We start from the raw sequence: 19920 nt of genomic DNA, 5'->3' as shown, positions 1-19920 counted from the left end.
TTTTTGCTTATCCTTGTACTCAACTTACAAGTTATTCATAAGTAAATGCAAATTATTTGTTAAGGAAAAGGAGGAAAGAGAAGGTGGGAAAAAGAGAAGAGACTGAGAAGGAGGGAGGAAGATAAATATATTTTCTTGCCTCATGAAAACTCACGAGCTAGCGGAAGTGGGATCAGGTACACAAAAATACATAATATATAACCACCCAGATAGAGGATGCAGAAGTTTTGGGAGGGATGCTTAGGAGGCTCTCTGTGCCAAATTCAATGACTTGTATAAAGTGGGAGATTATTCCAGGGAGAGAAATAGCTTTAATAGTTCAGATGAATGAACCATCATAGAATGTCAGGATATCATGCTCTTGTGAGGCCAGGTTGAGGTAGTATCCAGAGGGGAGGATGTAAGCAGATAGTAGGAAGTGCTATTAAATTTAATCATTCTCCTGAAGATGTTGGTGAAACACCAAAGCATTTTAAATTGGAACTGAGATCAAATTTGTAGTTTATATTTGTCATCCTATCAGTAGTCTACAGAATGGAAAGAAGGAAGACTAGGTTAGAGACAAAACAAACAAACAAACAAAAAAACCCAAAAAACAAAACTAAGGTAAATATTTCTCCTAGTGTTAAGGAAGCAGAATAGTTTATCTCCTGAGTTCTGAGAAGGGGTGGTCTATGGTGACCAATGACCAGGATAGAATGATAGCAATGGGAGGGAGTTACTGCTAGTTTGATAAAAGTCATGTTGATGGGACAGTGAAGGAGAGAGTGGGGAATGGTACTGATTGCTGAGAACTACCAAGTAAAATATTAAAATGAGCAGAGAAAGTTTACAAGAAGAGACCTATAGTGAAGGACCTATTTCTAAATTCTTCCTGTTTCTAAATTGCTCCATAACTTTGCAAAGAAATGATTGAATTTATACTGGCCTTTGATTAGTAGTGGGAGATGAGTAATAAGTACAGATGCAATTACCAGTGTATTTATCCAAGTGGATCTGAGTCAGAAAGAGGATTAACCTGCCATATCTTAAAGCATCTATGATTTGAATCATGAAACACTGATTCCAACCTTGCCTGAGTCTATGTGGGAATTATTGAAGGTGATTAATTTAATGAAACTTAACACAACTTATTTACTATCCTAATAATCCATTCAGTGAATGTGAGCTGGGCTTAAATTCCATATTTCATAACCTCATAAATCCAGGAAATTTTTGCATCGGGGAAATGAGAAGAATATGGTACGTGTATTATAATTTAAGTACCTGTCTGTCCTCAGTTGAGAGAATAAATTTTTTTCCATTGTTTTCTAAGTTTATGAACATGAAATCTATGCTGCAAGTTTTTAGTAAATGATAGCTCACTTATAATCCTCCAGAAACATAAAGACTGCTTAACAAATAATAGGAATTTGCTACTCATTAAGTTTCCAGCCATTTCACAACCCAAACAAAGGTACAAATACAAAACTTTTATTTTCTATCTGATGAAAAAAAGTTACTATTTAGTCTAGAAAATAAGCAATTTCTGGACCTATGAGTAGGTTTTTAAAGTTTATTTACATGGATTGTTATATTTTTATTTTCAGTTGTTCTATTCCTGGAAGTATATATTCTCTCTTATGTGGTATTTTGTTTGATTTTAGTATATAATATCAAGGAAAATAAGAATATTGAAGAATTTTCTTGATACCATAATTTCTTAATCAATGTAAAAATAACCATGACACTGATGTACTCCATGATCAAGAAGGTGTATGCCACTTTGCTAAGTCAGTCTCATGTTAATAGACTAAATAATTTTGAAAAAGGTATAAAGGTCAGATGTTTGTGCTATTAATGTTATTATGAAAAACATTCATCTTTTTGGTGAGGGGAATTGAACTCAAAATCACTCAAGCACTGAGCCACATCCCCAACCCTATTTTGTATTTTATCTAGAGACAGGGACTCACTGAGTTGCTTCACGCCATGCTGTTTCTGAGGCTGGCTTTGAACTCTCGATCCTCCTGTCTCAACCTGCCTCAGCCTCCCAAGCCTCTGGGATTATAGGTGTGTGCCATTGCACCCAACGCAGAAACATTCTTAAATACTCATTTTCTTGATGTATTTGCCAAGAAATACTTTATAAAGGAAGTTAAGTGAATATAGTTATTTGCTTAACAAACTATAATTTTTAAGGCAAAATTGTAACTTGATTGATTATAATGATGCAGATGAGGTTCTTAAGGTCATCAGAATGAAAACATGTACCTAAGACATTATGTTTATTAAAACCAAAATAAGGTATTTACCTTATGTGGATTTAAATGCAGGCAAATTTGGTATAGCATGTAAAAAACTTAGAAAGTTCACAACTCTAACCTCCTCCAGTTATTTCTCCCACCCAACTAAGGTGGCAGGGACTAAAAGTTGATGAGGAAGACAGTCCAGGGATGCAGGCTCACCAAAAGATTGAGATCTGAATCACTTGACTATGATTAGAACTTTCTTCCTGACTCCCTACAACTGCATTACTAAAGACATCTCCTCCACAGTTCCTTTTACCCAGGGTATCATGTCTGGCTTTGACCAAAAATTATGAGGCTTATAAATGGTAAAAACACAGTTTGAAGAAACAAAAGATTGAAATTAGTGCTAGATATGGCAGTGATGTTAGAATTATCACACTAAGAATTTTTTAAAAACCAAATAATATCAAAGAGTTTTAAAGGAAAAAGTAGACATCATGCAAGAACAGATGGATACTGTAGGCAAAGAAATGATAAAGACATGATGTTGGTTAGGAACCAATGCTACGTTAAAACAGTCAAATGCAGAGAGTTCATAGTGGGAGGAATTAGGAGATGAGGCTGCAGAGATACATAGGAACTCTTTTCTTTTTCTTAGAAGAATGGAAAGATCATTGAACACTAAGCCAGGACATTCTATGGCAGATGAAGAACTTCTGCTTCAGTGCTTAAACTTTTTATGCTATAATGTCTCCCTATTTAACTGAGAACTCAGTAAATGTTCAATGAAAATAGAGATCACAACTGTTTGGAATAATTTTATGAACTACTTTTCAAGGAATGGAGATTTGGGTTCAATTGACTCTTAAATCTTGGACAGGGATTGGTTAAGAACAAGAGGTCCTGGCAGTGGGAAAGCATTTGCAAAAGTAAGTCAGAGGAATCAAGGAAAACCCAGTTTTGTCCAATAAAACAACCTAACAATGGAAGAGGATTCATGTATTTGCTTGTTGCTTTTTCCTGATTCACACATTTCATAGTCCTGATTTTTGTCCAGGACGTGTTCTATTTAAGAACAGAGACTATTGGCATGGTTGGGTTTGATAGATTTCAAAGAAAAAAAAAAAAATATATATATATATATATAAACACATATGCATTAATTTTGTTTGTCCAGGGTTTTAGGTTAGAACTTCATAAAAACAGAAAAGAAAACCTGCATTTTTGGGGTTTTGGATAAAATTGCCTATTCCTTTTTGAATATGGTATTCAGAGTTTGTGCAGAAAGTGAAAACTGAATTAGTATCAAGCTGAGCCTTGATCATTTTGAGGTATTTCTTTGGTTGAATGCCAGCATTGTTAAAGAAATGCATTTACTGTGATGAATGAAAATATAGCATTTTCCTTAAAAGGTATATTGTGTTTTGGAAAGCTTAGTAGCAATAATGTGTTTATCCCAAAATGCCTCTGTTTCCTTTTACTTTCTTTGAACCTCTGTTTTTTAGCCCCTGTCAATTTTTGTCATGGCTTAGCCTTCATGGTAATAAAAGAGAGTTTATATTTTATAAGAAAGCAGGTTATAGACATTGATTCATTGATGTAGTCAGAGGCCAAGAAGTCTGTTTGTAGTTCTTTTCAAAAGTTGCTTTTGATTTTTAAAATAGTATGTTTAACAAGTGGAGAGCTGAATAATGAGTGCCAGAGGAATAGACTTTTATCACTCTGCTTCCCTTGAAAACATAAGGATCCATTAAATAATTTTCCTTTGTGTAATGGGGCATTTTCTACCTTCAAACCTTACAGTTTTTAAAAGTACCAGGTGTTGAGGCATGCATATTGCATTTGACCATGCTGTGCTTTTCTCTTATTATGTAATCCTTAGGCATGAAGAAAGTAAAGGGAGTGGGCAGAGAAAAGGGAGTGTTTTCTTTCCAGAGAATGAGGCAGTGGAATAAACACTGAACTGTGAGTTTTGTTTTATTTTTGTTTTTGTTTTTGTTTACTTAGTCACTTTGCTTCTTGCTAGTCATATGAACTTGGGACTGGCAGATAGTTTTCTGAGTTTTAGTTTTATTACCTACAGCACACAGAATGGAGGGATTTACTTCCTCATTTCTCAGCTTATTATTGCTTTACAGAGAAGTTTTACTAGGATGTGGCTAACTTAATGCCATAAAAAACAGTAGTGAAAATAGACATCTTTTGGTCTAGGTGAGGAAATCTCACAGGAATATCATGAAGGACATATGCCACATACAGGATTTATGTTACTTATTTTTCTATATCCTATTAGTGTTCTTATTCATTTATTAGCTCTAGTTTGAACATATATGGTGCTCAATGTTCTTGTCTTCTGATAATTGCATACATGGATTTTTCTTATTTTTCCTTACATAAGGAAAGAATAAGACAGAATAACACAGAATAAGATTCAAATTTTTTATTACTTTTACATTGGCCTTAATATTGGGGGCAGTTTTATAAAGGAAAACATTCCACTAATTGCTCTTTCTTCTCAAATTGCTTCTGTCTGAATTCAGTCACAGAAACATGACCATATCTTTAATAAGAAAACATTTTTGCTCTGTAACTAGATTTCTTGTTTTATCTAAAGTAGTATTAATTTGAAGGCCTTTGAAGTTGCTTTCAAAGCAATATTTTAAACAGCAACTATTGTTATGCAATTCTTGGTTACCATGGCAATAAGGGACATTAATTTGATTTAAACAAACTTTTCTGAAAATGAAATTTATGCTTTATATCTTTCCAGTGGTATGGATGTACTCTGTCTACCCTTTAATTCTCATTGTTTGAAGTAATTTGTTTTTCTAAGATTAATGAGCATATTTCTTTTTCTAAAGCAAATAAAACATCAAATTTTGACAAACTACTGATTTTTGATTCCCTAGGAGCAAGGCTCTTCTTTTCCTCTTTAAGTAATTTTGTAATTACATTTTTAAATCCTTTTTCAAGTAGCTGTAATGGCATTGCAATTCTTTTGTTGTTTTGGCATTTCTTTTTGAAAAGCAGAGCTACCTTGATAAGAATTTGTTTTATTTATAGTACATGAAAAATAATGGCTACTCTCTAAAACTTTGTTAAATGAGGACAAATGAAAAATGAATAAAATATAATGTAATTGACACAGTTCTTTACTGCCCAAAGTATCAATCTTACTCCTAATTCTAAATTCTGTTTCAATAGAGATTACTGATTTTTATTAATATAAGGGAAAAGGCAAAAATAATAGCAAAAATATTCACCTCATTCAGCATCTTGGATCAAAAGGACTTCCTTTTTTGCTGTTTTTACTTTTCTTATATAATCTCCCTGCTTGTTCTTCTTTTGCTTTTTGTGGAGTGGGATACTGGAAATTGAACCCAGGAATGCTTTAACACTGAGTCAAATCCCCTGTCCTTTTTATTTTATATTTCGAAAGACAGTTTCACTAAGTTGCTCATATTGGCCTAAAACTTGCAGTCCTCCTGCCTCAGCCTCCCAAATTACTAGGATTACACCTAGCAAGTACTAGATACACCTAGATACTTCTTTTGCTTTTTATTATCTGCATGTTCTGGTCTTTTGGACTATCAAAGTATTATTAATTTAGCACTTATTTATTTACAGTGTCTATACATTTTGATAAAATGTTTCTCCTCCACTTGACCTAACCCACTGATTTTTAGTACATGATCAACAAACATTTCTGAAAAAATAATTTTTAGATGTGCACATTTAAGCATATATACTTAAATAATATTTCCAAACTGTTGCTGAAAAATTGATTTGTACCATCTCTTTCAAATAGCATGTGCATGTGTGTGTGCATGTGTACATGTATGTGTGCCTGTCTTGGTGTGGTGTAGAAGAGTAGACAGTGCTCTAAAAGTTATAGTGTGAGTATAGCTAAACGTATGAATGACCACCCTGAACATTGTTTACAGGTGGCACTGGACACATCTATGTGCTATATTCACTTTAAAAAAAAATTACTATATTTAATTAAGTACTAAAAATTAAAATTTCAAAGAAGATATAAAATTACAAGTTCAAGAAATATATTGATAAATAAAATAGGTTAATGTCTTTTCCCCTTTAACCTTTAATCCCTGTTATATTCATTCTTTTGCAGTACTGGGGATTGTGTTTGTGAGGCAAGCACTCTACCAGCTGAGCTATCTCCCCAGCCCTGTTATATTCATTCTTGACTGATACATAGGCTACAGATTTTAGATTTCTTATATATTGTAGATGAAGTTACCCAACCCTTTAGAGAGATGGGAATGTTGGAGAAAATTTACTATGTATGACTGCTTATCAACCCCCGACCAAAATTCCTATGATTCCTTTCACAAAGGCTTTGAGAAATACATTGGTGATACATATTCCAGAATCCTCGAAAGAAGATGGTGACTCTTTTCAGTCTGAGAATGATAGTGAGAGAAGTTGTCACTGAAGCAGGCTACTTGAAATCAATAGAGATGACGGGGTCCCCAAGAAGCAATGTCAAAGACACAGCACTAACTGATGGAGTCAAGTGGGCATGGTTACCCTGACAGGTAGCATTACTGGAAGAGCAATCAGAATGGATTGTATGTGGATAATTTTGGTTTTAGTAACTGGTCATGGTGTCCTGAAGACTCAGGTAAATGGACAACCTAGTAAGTCTTACTTACTGTACATAAATGAAGTAAAACCCTAGAATTGGTAAAAAAGAGTCATCCCCTGAATCACCTCAGGAGTTTCAGTACTTTTTCCAATTCCCAAACTTGAACCAGTTCATAGATTCTGAGACCTCTACTAAAAGTCCTCTTGAGAAAAAAACCCTATATATGTGAAAAATTAAAGCATAGACTCTTCTCTCAGCCTTTCCCAAAGTCACCTACAACCATTTAGCCGATCAGCTGTGCATTGGAGAAATATGCAGTTTTATGAAAACTGAACATTGTCTCTAAGTCTACATTATTTCCTTAGAAAACAAAATGTTGCTATAGTTGGCTGGTAAAAATAGGGGCTTAAAGAAAACTAATGGAATTTTGGCTGAACTCAGGGTCATTATGAATCTGAGTTATTTGGTCTATTCCAGAATTCACTATTGAAATAAGCATACTCAACCACAGTCAGAACTCTCTAATTTATGCAATCTCCTATTCCTCCCTTTTATATAATGTTTTCTCTTTATTCACTGTTGACATTTTGTACTTTTAGATGAAAAAGAATTCCACGCTCTCTTCCGTTTTACTGCTCTTCTTAACTTTACCTCTTTGTGTCATTATTCTTTAACTGTCATATTCGACCCTCATTCTTTCATATTTGTATAAATGTTGTTAAATTGTAACCTTCAGCTCCTGCCTCACTCACCAAAACATGGGCAACTTAGTTTCTTGGGCCCAACTCAGCTTCCAAAGTGAAGAATGTCTTTGTCGTCTGTGATTGGGGATGTTGATTGTGTACTTGCTGGAATGGGAAGAAAAGTGATGAGATAGAAAAGTGAGAAAATTTTTCACTGGGAGGGAATTTTATTATTTTTAAGGAACAAATAGTTGAGGGCAGGGAGGTATAGAAGTACAAGATAAAAAAAAAGTAGGGAACTGCCTTCTAATTGAGAATGCTGAGATAGACAATCAGCAGGAGGAGAACCATGGGGCGTGTTAATGTTTATGGACACTTGGAACGTTTTCTCTCCCCACTCCTACTCATTGTCCAATGTATTAATTGTGGGTTTTTTGAGCAATACTATAAAATCAGAATTGTTTTATCATTTTGGATAAATGTCAAATCTTCAACTGAACATTATTCACAGGGATGAGGCCATTTGGATCCTCATGTATTCACTGTACACTAGTAACTATTTTTGTCCATGCCATTTGTCACCTATCACACTCTCTCTGTGTGTTCAGTTGCTCTTATTGAACATAGTTCTCATAAAATATGCATCATTTTAGGTTTGTATGTTTTTATATGTTCAGTGAAATCAAGTTAGTGAAACCAAGAGTGTAAAATCTTCCAGGATGGCAAATATTGACAAACATTTTGTTCAAATAACACATTCATCATTCACTTTCTTGAAACCAGAAAAAGAAACAATGAATAGGTTTATTAAAATTTGTTTATAGCATATTGCTATTGAAATTATTTGTTACCTTATAATAAATCTATATGAGTGTTCCAGCTACACTTTGTACCTCAGGGCAGGCTATATAACTTCTATTTCCTAAACATTTTACACATCAACATAAATTATAACTTTATACATTTTCCACTGACCCCAGGACCTGAAGTCTTGATGGCTTTGTACATCTCATGGTCTGCAGCATGGGACATGCCACATCTAGCTAGTTGACCATGTGGCCTACTGCACACTTGTCTATTTTGCCTACCTCAGACCATGTCAGATGGGGCTACTTGTCATGGGATACCTGTATCTGAGAGTATTTTATTTTAATAATGAGCACCTGCACATGCAACAGAGGTGCTATTTACAAAACATCTGGAAAAGACTGGAAAAAGGGAAGTGGTTTACTACTGACCTTTGTTCTACTTAATCACATACATATGTGCCTCACACAGTTGTCTCCAAGAACATGGCAGAAACTCTCAGGACAAAGTGGAGGTCTAACAACCCCATTTTCTGTATAATTGTGTTCCCCAGTGAGAAACTGATACTGAGGAGTTTGTGACTGTGTAATGCTTTTTAGGAATCAGCATCTGTGAGAGGAAGGTGAATGAAGAGGCAGAGTTAAGCCACCATAGAGGGTTGGTCAAGCCCAGCTAAGCTGGTGGAAGCTCTAGAGCAAATATTACTCTTTCAAGTTGCCTGCAAAGGACTAAATTATCCCTGTCTTGATCATTCACTGGCTGTGAGCTGTTTGGTGAAAGTGATTACATTTGCACCTGAGGCAGACCCAGACAGAGCTGATGGCTGAAGGCTGCATGCTGCCTGCCTGTCCTTTTCACAGCTTGGCAACCAGTCCTTCACTGAGGGAACTTTGGGGAATACTTTTCTATTTCAAACGCAACACCCCTAGCTTATTTTTTTCTTATTATTAAATTTTAGAAAATAAAATTCTGAGATGAATATTGTCCTAGGCAAAGACTCATGACCTCACTCCCTTTCAGAGACTTTGGCCACAACATTCTCATTTCCCCAAGCATATGTTCTTGAAGCAACTCAAGGTCAAAAGATCCCTGAACTCATCTGACATAGTATCACTGGAGAAAAGAAATTAGGAATAGAGGTCAGAGTAGGCCAAGGACTCAGGCTTTCTGACAAGTTCAGGGGCTATTCTTTTTTTCTTTTCCAAAAGAAATTCTTGTTTTTCTTCTGTATTTAGCTAGAAATGGCAAATAGAAGCTGTATATATTCATGGTATACAATGCAATGTTTGTTGTGTATATGCATTGTGAAATGATTGCCACAATCAAACTAATCAATATGTCCACCACTTCTTGGAATTAAAAGTGTGTGTGTATGTGTGCATGTGCATGTGAGATAAAACTTAAGATCTCTTTTATCAATCATCTATTCTATAATAATCAGTTGCTTTTAAGTGCTGCAAGTTATGAGTAAAAATTTGTCCCTTTACCATCCATGTAGACTCACTTATAATACTCCTGTATTATAAAATAATCCTCAGCCTTCATTACAAAATAAATGAAAATAATATAAATATTATGATAGAATAATTTTACAATTTAGTTTTCTGGGCAGGAGTAATGTCTCTTTTCTTGTAGCATAACTTTTGCTACGACATATCACATAGTAGCTATTTTTAAAAACTAATGTTAAGTCTTTAATGGGTCTGTTTAATGGACTTGCTTAAGGACTTCATTTCAGTTCATTTTGAAAAAATTTAAACTGGCAAATGGAGAGTAATGTATTAAGAGCAAGAGGAGAAAATTGTTTACCTATTAAGAAAAACATAAGGGAGTTCTTTCACTTGTTTGAGGGACATATGTTCACCCTTTAAGATGTTTGATTTTCTCTCCTTATCCATGATAGTGTAATGTTCAACAGCAGTTGAAATATTTATTTTTATATTGGACACAATGAAGAGGAAGTTAAGGAAGGAGAATCACCTGCAAGAAAACAATGATTTGAAGTTGCCATAACTTGCCTGATGGCATCTCTCCAAAACACAGGTCCTTTTTAGTTTGTTACTAATGAAAATAACAAGGTCATTATGATCTAGTCTTTAGATGTAAAATATATGTATTAATTGAATTATTTAATGTTTTGGTGATTGAACTCAGGGGTGCTCTACCATGAATTTCATCCCCAGTCATTTTATTTTTCACTTTGAGACAGTGTCTTCCTAAATTGCTAAGGCTGGCCTCAAACTTGCGATCATCCTGCCTCAGCCTCCCAAGTCACTGGGATTATTATGTGTGAGACACAGTGCTGGAATAGTACTTATTACTGTGACTTTTTCCCCCTTAAATTATTCTTTTTTTCCCTATTAAAAATATTTTGTTGCAAGATTAGTTTTAATTTTATTCTCATAACAAGAGTATGTTTGCATACTATTTGTTGTTATGTAAATTATTATTTCATTTGGTATATTCAATAATTAGAGATTGGTCATTTTCCATAATGGGGGAGATTAAACTGGGTCACAGTATATGTATCCAAAGTTCAAATTAGAATTGGAAAAAGTATATTTTTCATCTTTGTTTTTAAAGAGTTAAGTATATTGTCTCACAACTGACAGTCCAGAGAATGCAAATTAATGTAACTGTGTATTGTGGTCTGGCAACCTCAAAATCTTTTTGTTGATTGAATGAAAGGAAGAATGGGTAAAAGTCTACAAAAGCTTGTGTTACTTAAGAAATATCCTCTACTGGTATAAAATCATGTTCAGACATTTTATCACATCATTAGTCAGTCTATCACAATATCACATTGCAGAAAATCCTCTGGTTCTTTTCAGTGGATTTAATGAAATTGTTCCAAGAAGCCCTGTGAAAGGACTGAACTCTAGCATTAGATACTTAAGAAGTCATTTGGGCCTGCTGAAAAAGCAGATGGTTTAACATTTTGCTGCAAGAAAAGAAGTTGCATTTTATAATTTCTTAATAAAAGAAAAATCAAATTCTTTTGGTCTTTTCCCCAGAATCAGATGAAGAATGGGATATTAATTAAATAATTGATATGCAGAAATTTGAGAAACCAAAGGAGAACTAAGATATGCAAAATAAATAAATTATCTAAGAGTAATTTTTATCATTAATATTTATTCTCTTAAGTGAACAATCAATATGATTTCATGGGATAAAACTGTTCACATTTAGAAATTTATGAATACAATAATAAAAATAAAAATTTGAAAAAGGATCTAATTTCAAGGTACTACATAAATTTTCAATTTGTGTATATGTGTTTCTTTTGACAGTCATGATAACTATTTGAGGGCTTCAGTTCATGTTCACTGTGTTTTTCACATTTATTATATTCAGACTAAAAGATATTTCATTACTAATCATAGTTATAGATTTCCTCGCAGCTTGACATGCTATGTAAGTGATCTTTTTTTGTAGATAGCTGTTTTTGCTAAGTGTGTTAGTTGTGTATATGTTTTTAATCTTAATAATATAATTTTATATCCAGAGAACTTTTTCCTCCAAGTACAAACAAATATTCTCAAATATTATGTAAAAAGAGACAAACCTACTGCTGGGGGAAATGATTTTTTATGGTATGATTATATGAATTAATAATTTTGATATTTGTTTGCTTTTTAATAGGATTGGGAATCTGTTCAGTAAATCTTGGTTTCTACTTTTAACTCCTGAGAATATATATTATATTCAATATACCCATTTGACTAAACAGTTTCTTATTTGATATGTGAAGTACTTGTTTGCTCTTGGGTTTTCATTTTACTCTTCACAACTATTTTAGAAAAAGACTAAATGTGGAAAGATGTAAAAGGGTAAATACTGCAAATAACTCATTTAGTGGATGTCTCATAAATTAAGAAGTAGTGAAAAGCAAGGGCCATATATCATCAGAATTTATGAGTCACCAATAAATATTAATTTATAGATTAAAGTAGCAGTATATCAGTTCATAGCAATTTTATTTTAAAAATATGAAGCCAAATTAAAAAGTGAGTATAAATAAAGAAGAAATGATAACTGGTTTTGGATTTCTAGACTTCAGGGTACAACCACCTCTGTTTCTTGGATCTCATTAGTTCTTCCCCAAGTATATTGTACAACTATCAGAGTAGCAAAAACAAAAATCAGAGTGGAAGCCAGTTAATTACTCTCATTTAATGTTTGAACAAATATGAAGATAGAATGTATGTTCTGTTTCTCAGTGATGTTTTGTAACCAATATGCTGACAAATAGTTAACATACAACTATCGACTCACTAACTGGAAAATAGCAGTTATCATTGTGTATAAATTTTTAGTATTTGTTGGAAGTTGTTCACTTTTAGTTAGTGATGAATTTATTGCAAGTGGGAGCTTTGGCTTTGCACTCCACCTCAGTTTGACCATCAAGGCTAAAGCACAGGGCATTTATTTTTCTGGTTGACACACAACCAGTTGGTCTCTTCTAAGAGTCATGAAGAGTTACCTGGACAGTTTTCTCTGTCGATGGACATTGGAAATTTTCCTTCAACAAATATTTATCTAGCATTTGAATACACTTCAAATAATTTTCTGGTACAATGTCCATCTACTAGAAGGGAGAGCAGTATATAGACAAATTTATACATTGATGAAATCCTAAGACTAAGTATAGACCAGGAGTGCAGAAAAAGAGCCCTGATTCCAAATTCGGCAGGAAGAAAGAAAGAGTAAAGGAGGGATCCAGGAAACGGTCCTGTAAGAATGACTCTAGAGGTAATGAATACCTGGTCCTAAAATGTGGGATCAATATTAGAATATAGAGACTAATCTATGCAGTGTAAGTATTTCCAGGGCAGCATTGAAGATTCTTCCTCCCTCCATACCCTTTGTTTTTCCTTTCCTTTCTTCATTCCCCCTTACCTCCTTCATTATGAGCTTTATATACATTTAATTTTCTTTGTCCAAACTTGATACATGGTCTACTCTCATTATTTGACTCCTTTAGTCCTAATTTATTCATGTCTAATTAATACCTATGAAACATCAACAATTATTTACACCTACCTTTTTGCTTCTCTTCTATTTTCTTCCTCTACCCCTCATAAAAGGCAAACACTAGCCTGAATTATGTGCATCATTATGTTTTTAATCATTTACTTTGTTTCATATACAGCATACCTAAATAATACATTTCTTAGTTGTTTTAACTCGATATAATTTTTTTTTTTGAGAAAAAGGAAAAAGAAGTTTTATTGCTTTATTAGCAAAGGAGAAACACAGGGGACTCCTTTTCCAAAGGCTGTGATTCTGCCTATATAGGGGAAATAGAGCTTTTAAAGAAGTAAGTCAAAGGCTACATTTCAGGTGTTTTCTGTTTGAAGTTGAAATTCACTTGTTAATTTGGGAGATAGTTATTTTTTAGAATTTCTGGTACCATCTCCAAGTTTGAATTACTTCATTCCTGCTGGGAGTGTGTTCTCAAGGACAGATAACTGCCTAAAATGGGGAAGAAGGTAATCTTTTTTGAGGAGGAGAGATTAGTGAGGAGGAGGAGGCAGAAAATAAGAGAAAGAAGCATGTCCATTTTAAAAATAAGTTGTAGTTGCAGAGCAACAAGGGCGTAAAGTGGACCACTGTTGTGTTTCCCCACTGTCAATTTCTACATTCCCATTTTATGGAAAAATGGGTGAAGACATCTCCAAACTGCTTCCTGCTGAGAGAGGGTAAAATGGAGTAAGTGACCTGAAGTCCTTATTCTCCATCAGGTCGGGCATGGAAAGTTGAAGGGTTTTAGCATCAAGACAGTTCATAGGTCCATGTTTGACTGTGCTTTGATCATATTTTCCTGCCAGGTATTCAAGACCAAGTTAGTCAAAATTGACCTTGTTCTTATCTACTCTGAGGGTCATCTGAGATTTCTCTCGGGAACCTGTGAGAAGCCTCTTGCTCCTTTTGCCTTCCTCTACCAGTTCTGCCGTCTGCCAGGAGGAGTCAGGGTCTTGTTGCTCATGTGGATCTCCTTTTGAAGCATCATTGACAATATCCTTTCCAATGACCCTCCTCTTTGCAGAAGGTGTACTTGTTGGCTTCCTGTTCTCTAGGGTCCTCTCTATCCCCTTGATCTGCACCAGAGTTGCAAGGCCCTTAGAGGGGTTCTCTCATTTTCTGGGTCCTGGTTGACCTTAGAGGGCAAGGGCCAAAGTATTGGCTGCTTTTTCCTTGGCCCTTTTACTTCCTTGACTTTGGTCTCCAAGTTTTTGGTTTTGAACATCCAGCAGACCAATTTTACCAGTCATAAAGTGGGAGTAACAGGTTACACCTTCAACATCTATAATTTATTTACTCCATTCATTTAATTGGGGGTCAGTATTAGACTGGAAGTCAGCATTATATCCTATCTGTCTTGTAGGTGATAACTTATTGTCTTAAATTAATTCAGGTTTTGTTAGAAGTAGTACTTGTACAAAACACTAATAGGCAAGAGTTATAAAGTTTTACAAGGAAAATACAAAGTGAACACTGAAGTATCTGTGGTGTGTGTTTAGTGTCTACTAAGATCCATATATCTATCAACTTAATTACATATATTTTACTTCCTTTTAAAACTCTTTTACAAGATTGGAGTTGTAGTTCAGTGGTAGAGCACTTGACTAGCAAAGGTGAGGCACTGGGTTTGGTCCTCAGCATCACATAAAAACAATTAAATGAATTAAAGGCCAAATTCTTAAAACAAAAACAACTCTTTAACAAATCTAAATACCTTTTATAATTTGTCCAAACCTTTACTCAAGGTTTGTGTTATATCACCTGATTATTTTGAGATCATAGTAATCTTTAAAACAACAACAACAACAAAATACCTATCTTTTGAACACAACTTTAAAAAAGCTTAATATTTTGGAACCATTCTAGCATGGAGAAGGATGAGAGGCAGAGTCTTAACTCAAGTGAGGCTGGCCTCTTGACAAATCTTAAATTGTTTTATTTCTGAAGCTGACCTTTGCCTGTTTTTAAAAAATATCATTCTACAACATTCTGATGTATTGTTTCCTGAGTGTATCTGAATATCAGTTAACTGAATACATCACATATGAAACATGAGTCAAACAGAAAGGTTAAGAGAGTTCTTAACTTCCTTTTTGTGAAAAAAGTGGCAAAATGTTTTCATGTTCTACACTGTCAACCTTTATAAATCAGACTCTCCTTATTACCTTCCAAAAAAACATTTAAACTCCAATCTCAGTGTAAAGAGTTAACACAAAAAATTTTCTATATAACTTTTTGACAACAGGCTACCTTTATCCAGTTACAAAACTTTAAGTGACATAAATAAATACCAACCAAACTTGCTATTTCTGTATAAATCTGAAGGATACTATTGCTATAGATAATTTTAATTGAGAGTACACAGAATTGGTAAAGTATTCTCCTAAGCTTTACATTCTAGAAGGCTTGGATACTTGAAGAACATGAATACATCTAATATACAAAGAAGTCAGTAATGATTAGCAGCACAATTACACAGATGTCCTTATATTAACAAAGTTTAACTTTTAAAGTAAAATTTAGAATTCATAGTATAGTAACAATAATCACAGATCTTCATGGGTCAGCAATACTAGCAAAAATCAAAGGATAGACTTAGATCTCTTGGGAAACAGTGTTAATGATCAGAAACAGACTTAGTCAAAGCAAATAGATATAAGACAGGTTTTCAAATGGCAGTGTGGCCCTTCTATGTCAGACACAATGTATAAAAGTAAACACTTATTTGTTACCTTGCTGATAAATCATAAACTTTCATTTTTATAAACCTTTACATAACACTTAGACAAGTGTTCTCAGATGTATACACATCTCCAGTCACATATATTTAGGGTGTCAACTATATTGTAATAAACCCCAAATAACAGCTATTTATTTAACCATTTACAAAGCAATCATTTAAAAGACTTTAAAACAGACACAAATCATAATTCCTTTAAGACTTAGTTTCCCTAAGTAATAAAACCTGACACAAGAAAATTATCTTGATAAAAGCAAATCAATGTTTCAGACTTAGCTTCATATCAGTACATTAAAACTCAAATAACTGATTGTGCTAATTATAACCAGTTTAATCACATACACAAACTTTTTGAGATTTACCTTCCACAAACCATCTACAACTTACTTTGACATTCTCATACTCTTTTCATCCTTAGTTTTGTCCTCTCTTCCATCCTGAACTTCAGAACAAAAATATTACTTTACAATATAAAATACTTTCTCATACAGAAACGTTTCTTTTATCTTCTAATTTTCTATACTAAAATATATCTCCATACCTATAACTTTCTTATATCTCTTTTATAGTTTCAGATCCTTTCTTAAATTCATATTATAAAACAATCCTTATGAATGTTACCTGTGTATTTCGTATACACAATGAGTTTCATCCCGGGAGAGAGATTTAATAATCATTTTTTTCCCAGGTTGCATTCAAAGGGTTGGAGCACAGGATATTTTTGAGTCTTCCCTCTCTTCCTTATCATTATCACAATGCCATCAACTTTAAGTGAGGTCCCTTCTCCCAATTGTACCCCAAGGATCCTTTTGGGATTTTTCTTACAGTAAGCATATTGATTTTCAATGGAGGAGGCCCTTTCCATCCTTTCCTTTAGTCTTCCTTGAAGACCCCTTTGCAGAGGCTGCCAAGAACATATGGGTTGGTTTTAGTTTCTGCGTCTTTTTTTCTTTTTTTTCTTTTCTGGGTGCAGTTTTTTATCCTACCAGTCTCCCCATGAATTTATTTTTATAGGATACTGTCATAACAAGAATTGCTCTGCCCCAGTGTTCGATGTACCCTGACCAAATGGGTTGTCCTGTCAGATCTTAAAAGGGGGAACCATTCTTATCACCAGGTCATAAACTAACACCCTCTGGGGTCAGAAGCCTCTACCTCCCCCACCCCACATTCCATGGGCAAAAGGGGCTGTAAGGTGCGACAGAGGCCAGGTCCTCTTTGCCTATTTTTCTATAGCCCAGCAACTTTTCTTGTATTTTTTTCAGCCCAGGTGGGTGTCCCTTAGCCACAGAGAAATGATCTTCAGCTGCCTTGGGCCAGTCTCAGAAACAGTATTGGGAGTGCCAGCACTGGGTTGAAAGGATTTAAATCTTCTTAACCCTTTCTTCTAGTGTACTGCTATCCTTACATACCAGAAGCAGTGCCTTTTTGCACACACAACTTAGTTTTTGGCTGTTCAGACTCCTTATTGTGCAACTGCATAGATGCTGGTACATACAGAATCTTCCACTTAACTTCTGACAGACCAACTCTAAACATGAGATTATATAGTAATCCAGTAAACTATTCAAAGGACAGATCCTTACAGAAAAACATCATCTTTTTTTAGACAGGTGTATACCTGTAGGTGGCCTGTTAAGCCAAGATCTTTCCCAACAGACTGCCTATAGGATCAAACACAACATTGCTCTTGTCTTAAAGGGCCAGTAATGGATATAAAAAAGAAACAGACAGACAACCAGAGAGTAATTCCTAAATCTAAGGCCAACAGATGAAAACCAAGAACAGACCAGAAGGGAATAAAAATCCTGAGGTTCTTGATTTCCATTTAACCATGACTCCTACACTGGTGACACTACAAAGAGGGACCATATGTTCTCAAGGAGAGGCACCAGATGTATGGAATCAAGAGTGTCAGTGTACACACCAGAGGACTTACCAAATGGCCAAGGGTGTCACCACATTACTGTGTTCTGTTTCCATTTTTCAAAGTGGATGGAGATGCAGCAACCTGTACCATTCAGGAAGAGAAGTGGGGAATTCCCAAAGGAGCTTTCGCAATTGCTGGGACATCCCTCAGTCCCTCCCTTTACCTACCAGAATAGCTCTTCTGGTTTGCCCCAAGGCAAACTCATCCATCTCCTGAACTGTCCAGCAGGTGACTCTCAACAAGTTCTCCAGTCGCTTTGCATTCTCAGCATGGAAGTAGCGTTCCTTGGAGAGCCATTCATGCCCCAGAAAACTCAAGCAGGAGCCACTCTTGTGTCCTCTGGGTTGCCAATTTGTTACTCAAAAATCTGTCCTTGTCCCCGATGTCAATCTAATAGTGAAATTTTAAGAAAAAGAAAAAAAAAGTATAAATGATATTTGAGATTTTTCCAGTTGACATTATATTAATGTGATTCACTATGTTTTTACTTGTAATCACTCAGTTTCACTGCAGTTTGTATTCCTTTGTATGAGTAACACAAATTGTCCATCCCCATGTCAATGGGCAATTGAGTCATTTCCATTTGTGTTATCTTGAATAGTACTGCTATGAATGTTTTCTCATTTGTTGCCAAAGATACATGTGAAAGTTTGTACAGGGTATATACCTAGGAATGTAAGTATTGGGCTATAATGTTAAACTTATAAAGTGAAACTTAAAAGATAATGCTGAATTTTTTTCCAAACAATTACAATTTTCACTCCTACCATTAATGTTTCAAAGCTTATTTAATCCACATTCTAACTCTTGGTCTTATGAGACTAATTTCTGACAATTGAATGCTGTGTAATGTGAATGCTGCCTAATGGTGTGTGGTTTTAATTCATATTGCCAAGATTAATAATGAGATTGTGCATCTCTTGGCATGTTTATTGACTATATATGTTTTCTATAATCTTTCAATTATAAGCTTTTATTAGTCTATAATAATGAATATTTTCTATTTTTGTATTGACAGGGACTGCACCAATCTAATCACTATATATACAGTGATTGATGAGAAATTAACATACACTTTAGTATTATATAAAATCATGGGTAAATTTCAAGTTCAAAATGGCTTAACAATAGAAACTAATCCTATTTTAAAATTATTTTTGTGACTTTTATTTTTTCACAGCTTGATATTTATTTTTCTTTTGACAGAAAGATTTCGAGATTTACTACTGCCTCCATCAAGTCAAGACTCTGAGATTGTGCCCTTCATTCAATCTAGAAATTATCCCAAGTAAGAAAGAAGTTTGCTGGGTATGGAGAAGATCAGGGGCACTGGGAGAAATATGGGCAAGCAGAGACAAAACATAAACTTTCTAGTATTTTGAAAAATCCTGGGTAATTTCACTTAGCTGACTAGGGCATCTTCTGCACTGTAGTGTCTTAAGCCCCTCATAAATGGTTTAGAGGAGAGATGCCTGCTTCCAAGTGCAACCCAGTTGTGACAGGAAAGTTTCTGCCTAGTGTAAGGCATTAAGCTCTCTGCATCAGTGTCTGGGTGTGCTTCCTTTTTATTTGATGTTCTATCAATGGGTACAGATATTTTTGGGGTGATCCCACATCTGTTTTCTTATTTTCTGCCTCTTATATGTGAGAATTAATTTATATTGTAACAATTGATTTTCAAAATAGTTACATGTTAGATGTGATTTTAATGATTTCTACATATTCCTCTTGATCATCTTTATTACTGCGGAGAGTGAAATCTTCTGACCCTTCTTATCTGAGACAAATCTTTTCTTCTCTCATGTACTTAAAGTGTACTTATTGGTGGGAGGAATATGACTTAATCCTCCTGAAGGATAAGGAAGTGCCAGGCCTTTTATTACACATCCTCT

General features: G+C 34.5%; 1 protein-coding gene across 4 annotated transcripts in view; it reads left to right on the top strand.

The window, feature by feature from the left end:
* Nox4 (NADPH oxidase 4) overlaps nucleotides 1-19920 on the top strand; it is a 205105-nt gene that overhangs the window by 148182 nt on the left and 37003 nt on the right. For all 4 annotated transcript variants that reach the window (XM_047517045.1, XM_047517047.1, XM_047517048.1 and 1 more), the window contains one exon: nucleotides 19235-19316. In XM_047517045.1, coding sequence (XP_047373001.1) covers nucleotides 19235-19316 — 82 coding nt within the window. The remainder of the gene's footprint in view (nucleotides 1-19234; nucleotides 19317-19920) is intronic.

The sequence above is a fragment of the Sciurus carolinensis genome, chromosome 11, assembly GCF_902686445.1.
Source record: "Sciurus carolinensis chromosome 11, mSciCar1.2, whole genome shotgun sequence".
Taxonomy (NCBI): domain Eukaryota; kingdom Metazoa; phylum Chordata; class Mammalia; order Rodentia; family Sciuridae; genus Sciurus; species Sciurus carolinensis.
The sequence above is the reverse complement of the archived record's forward strand: the minus strand, read 5'-3'. Positions and strand labels throughout refer to the sequence as shown.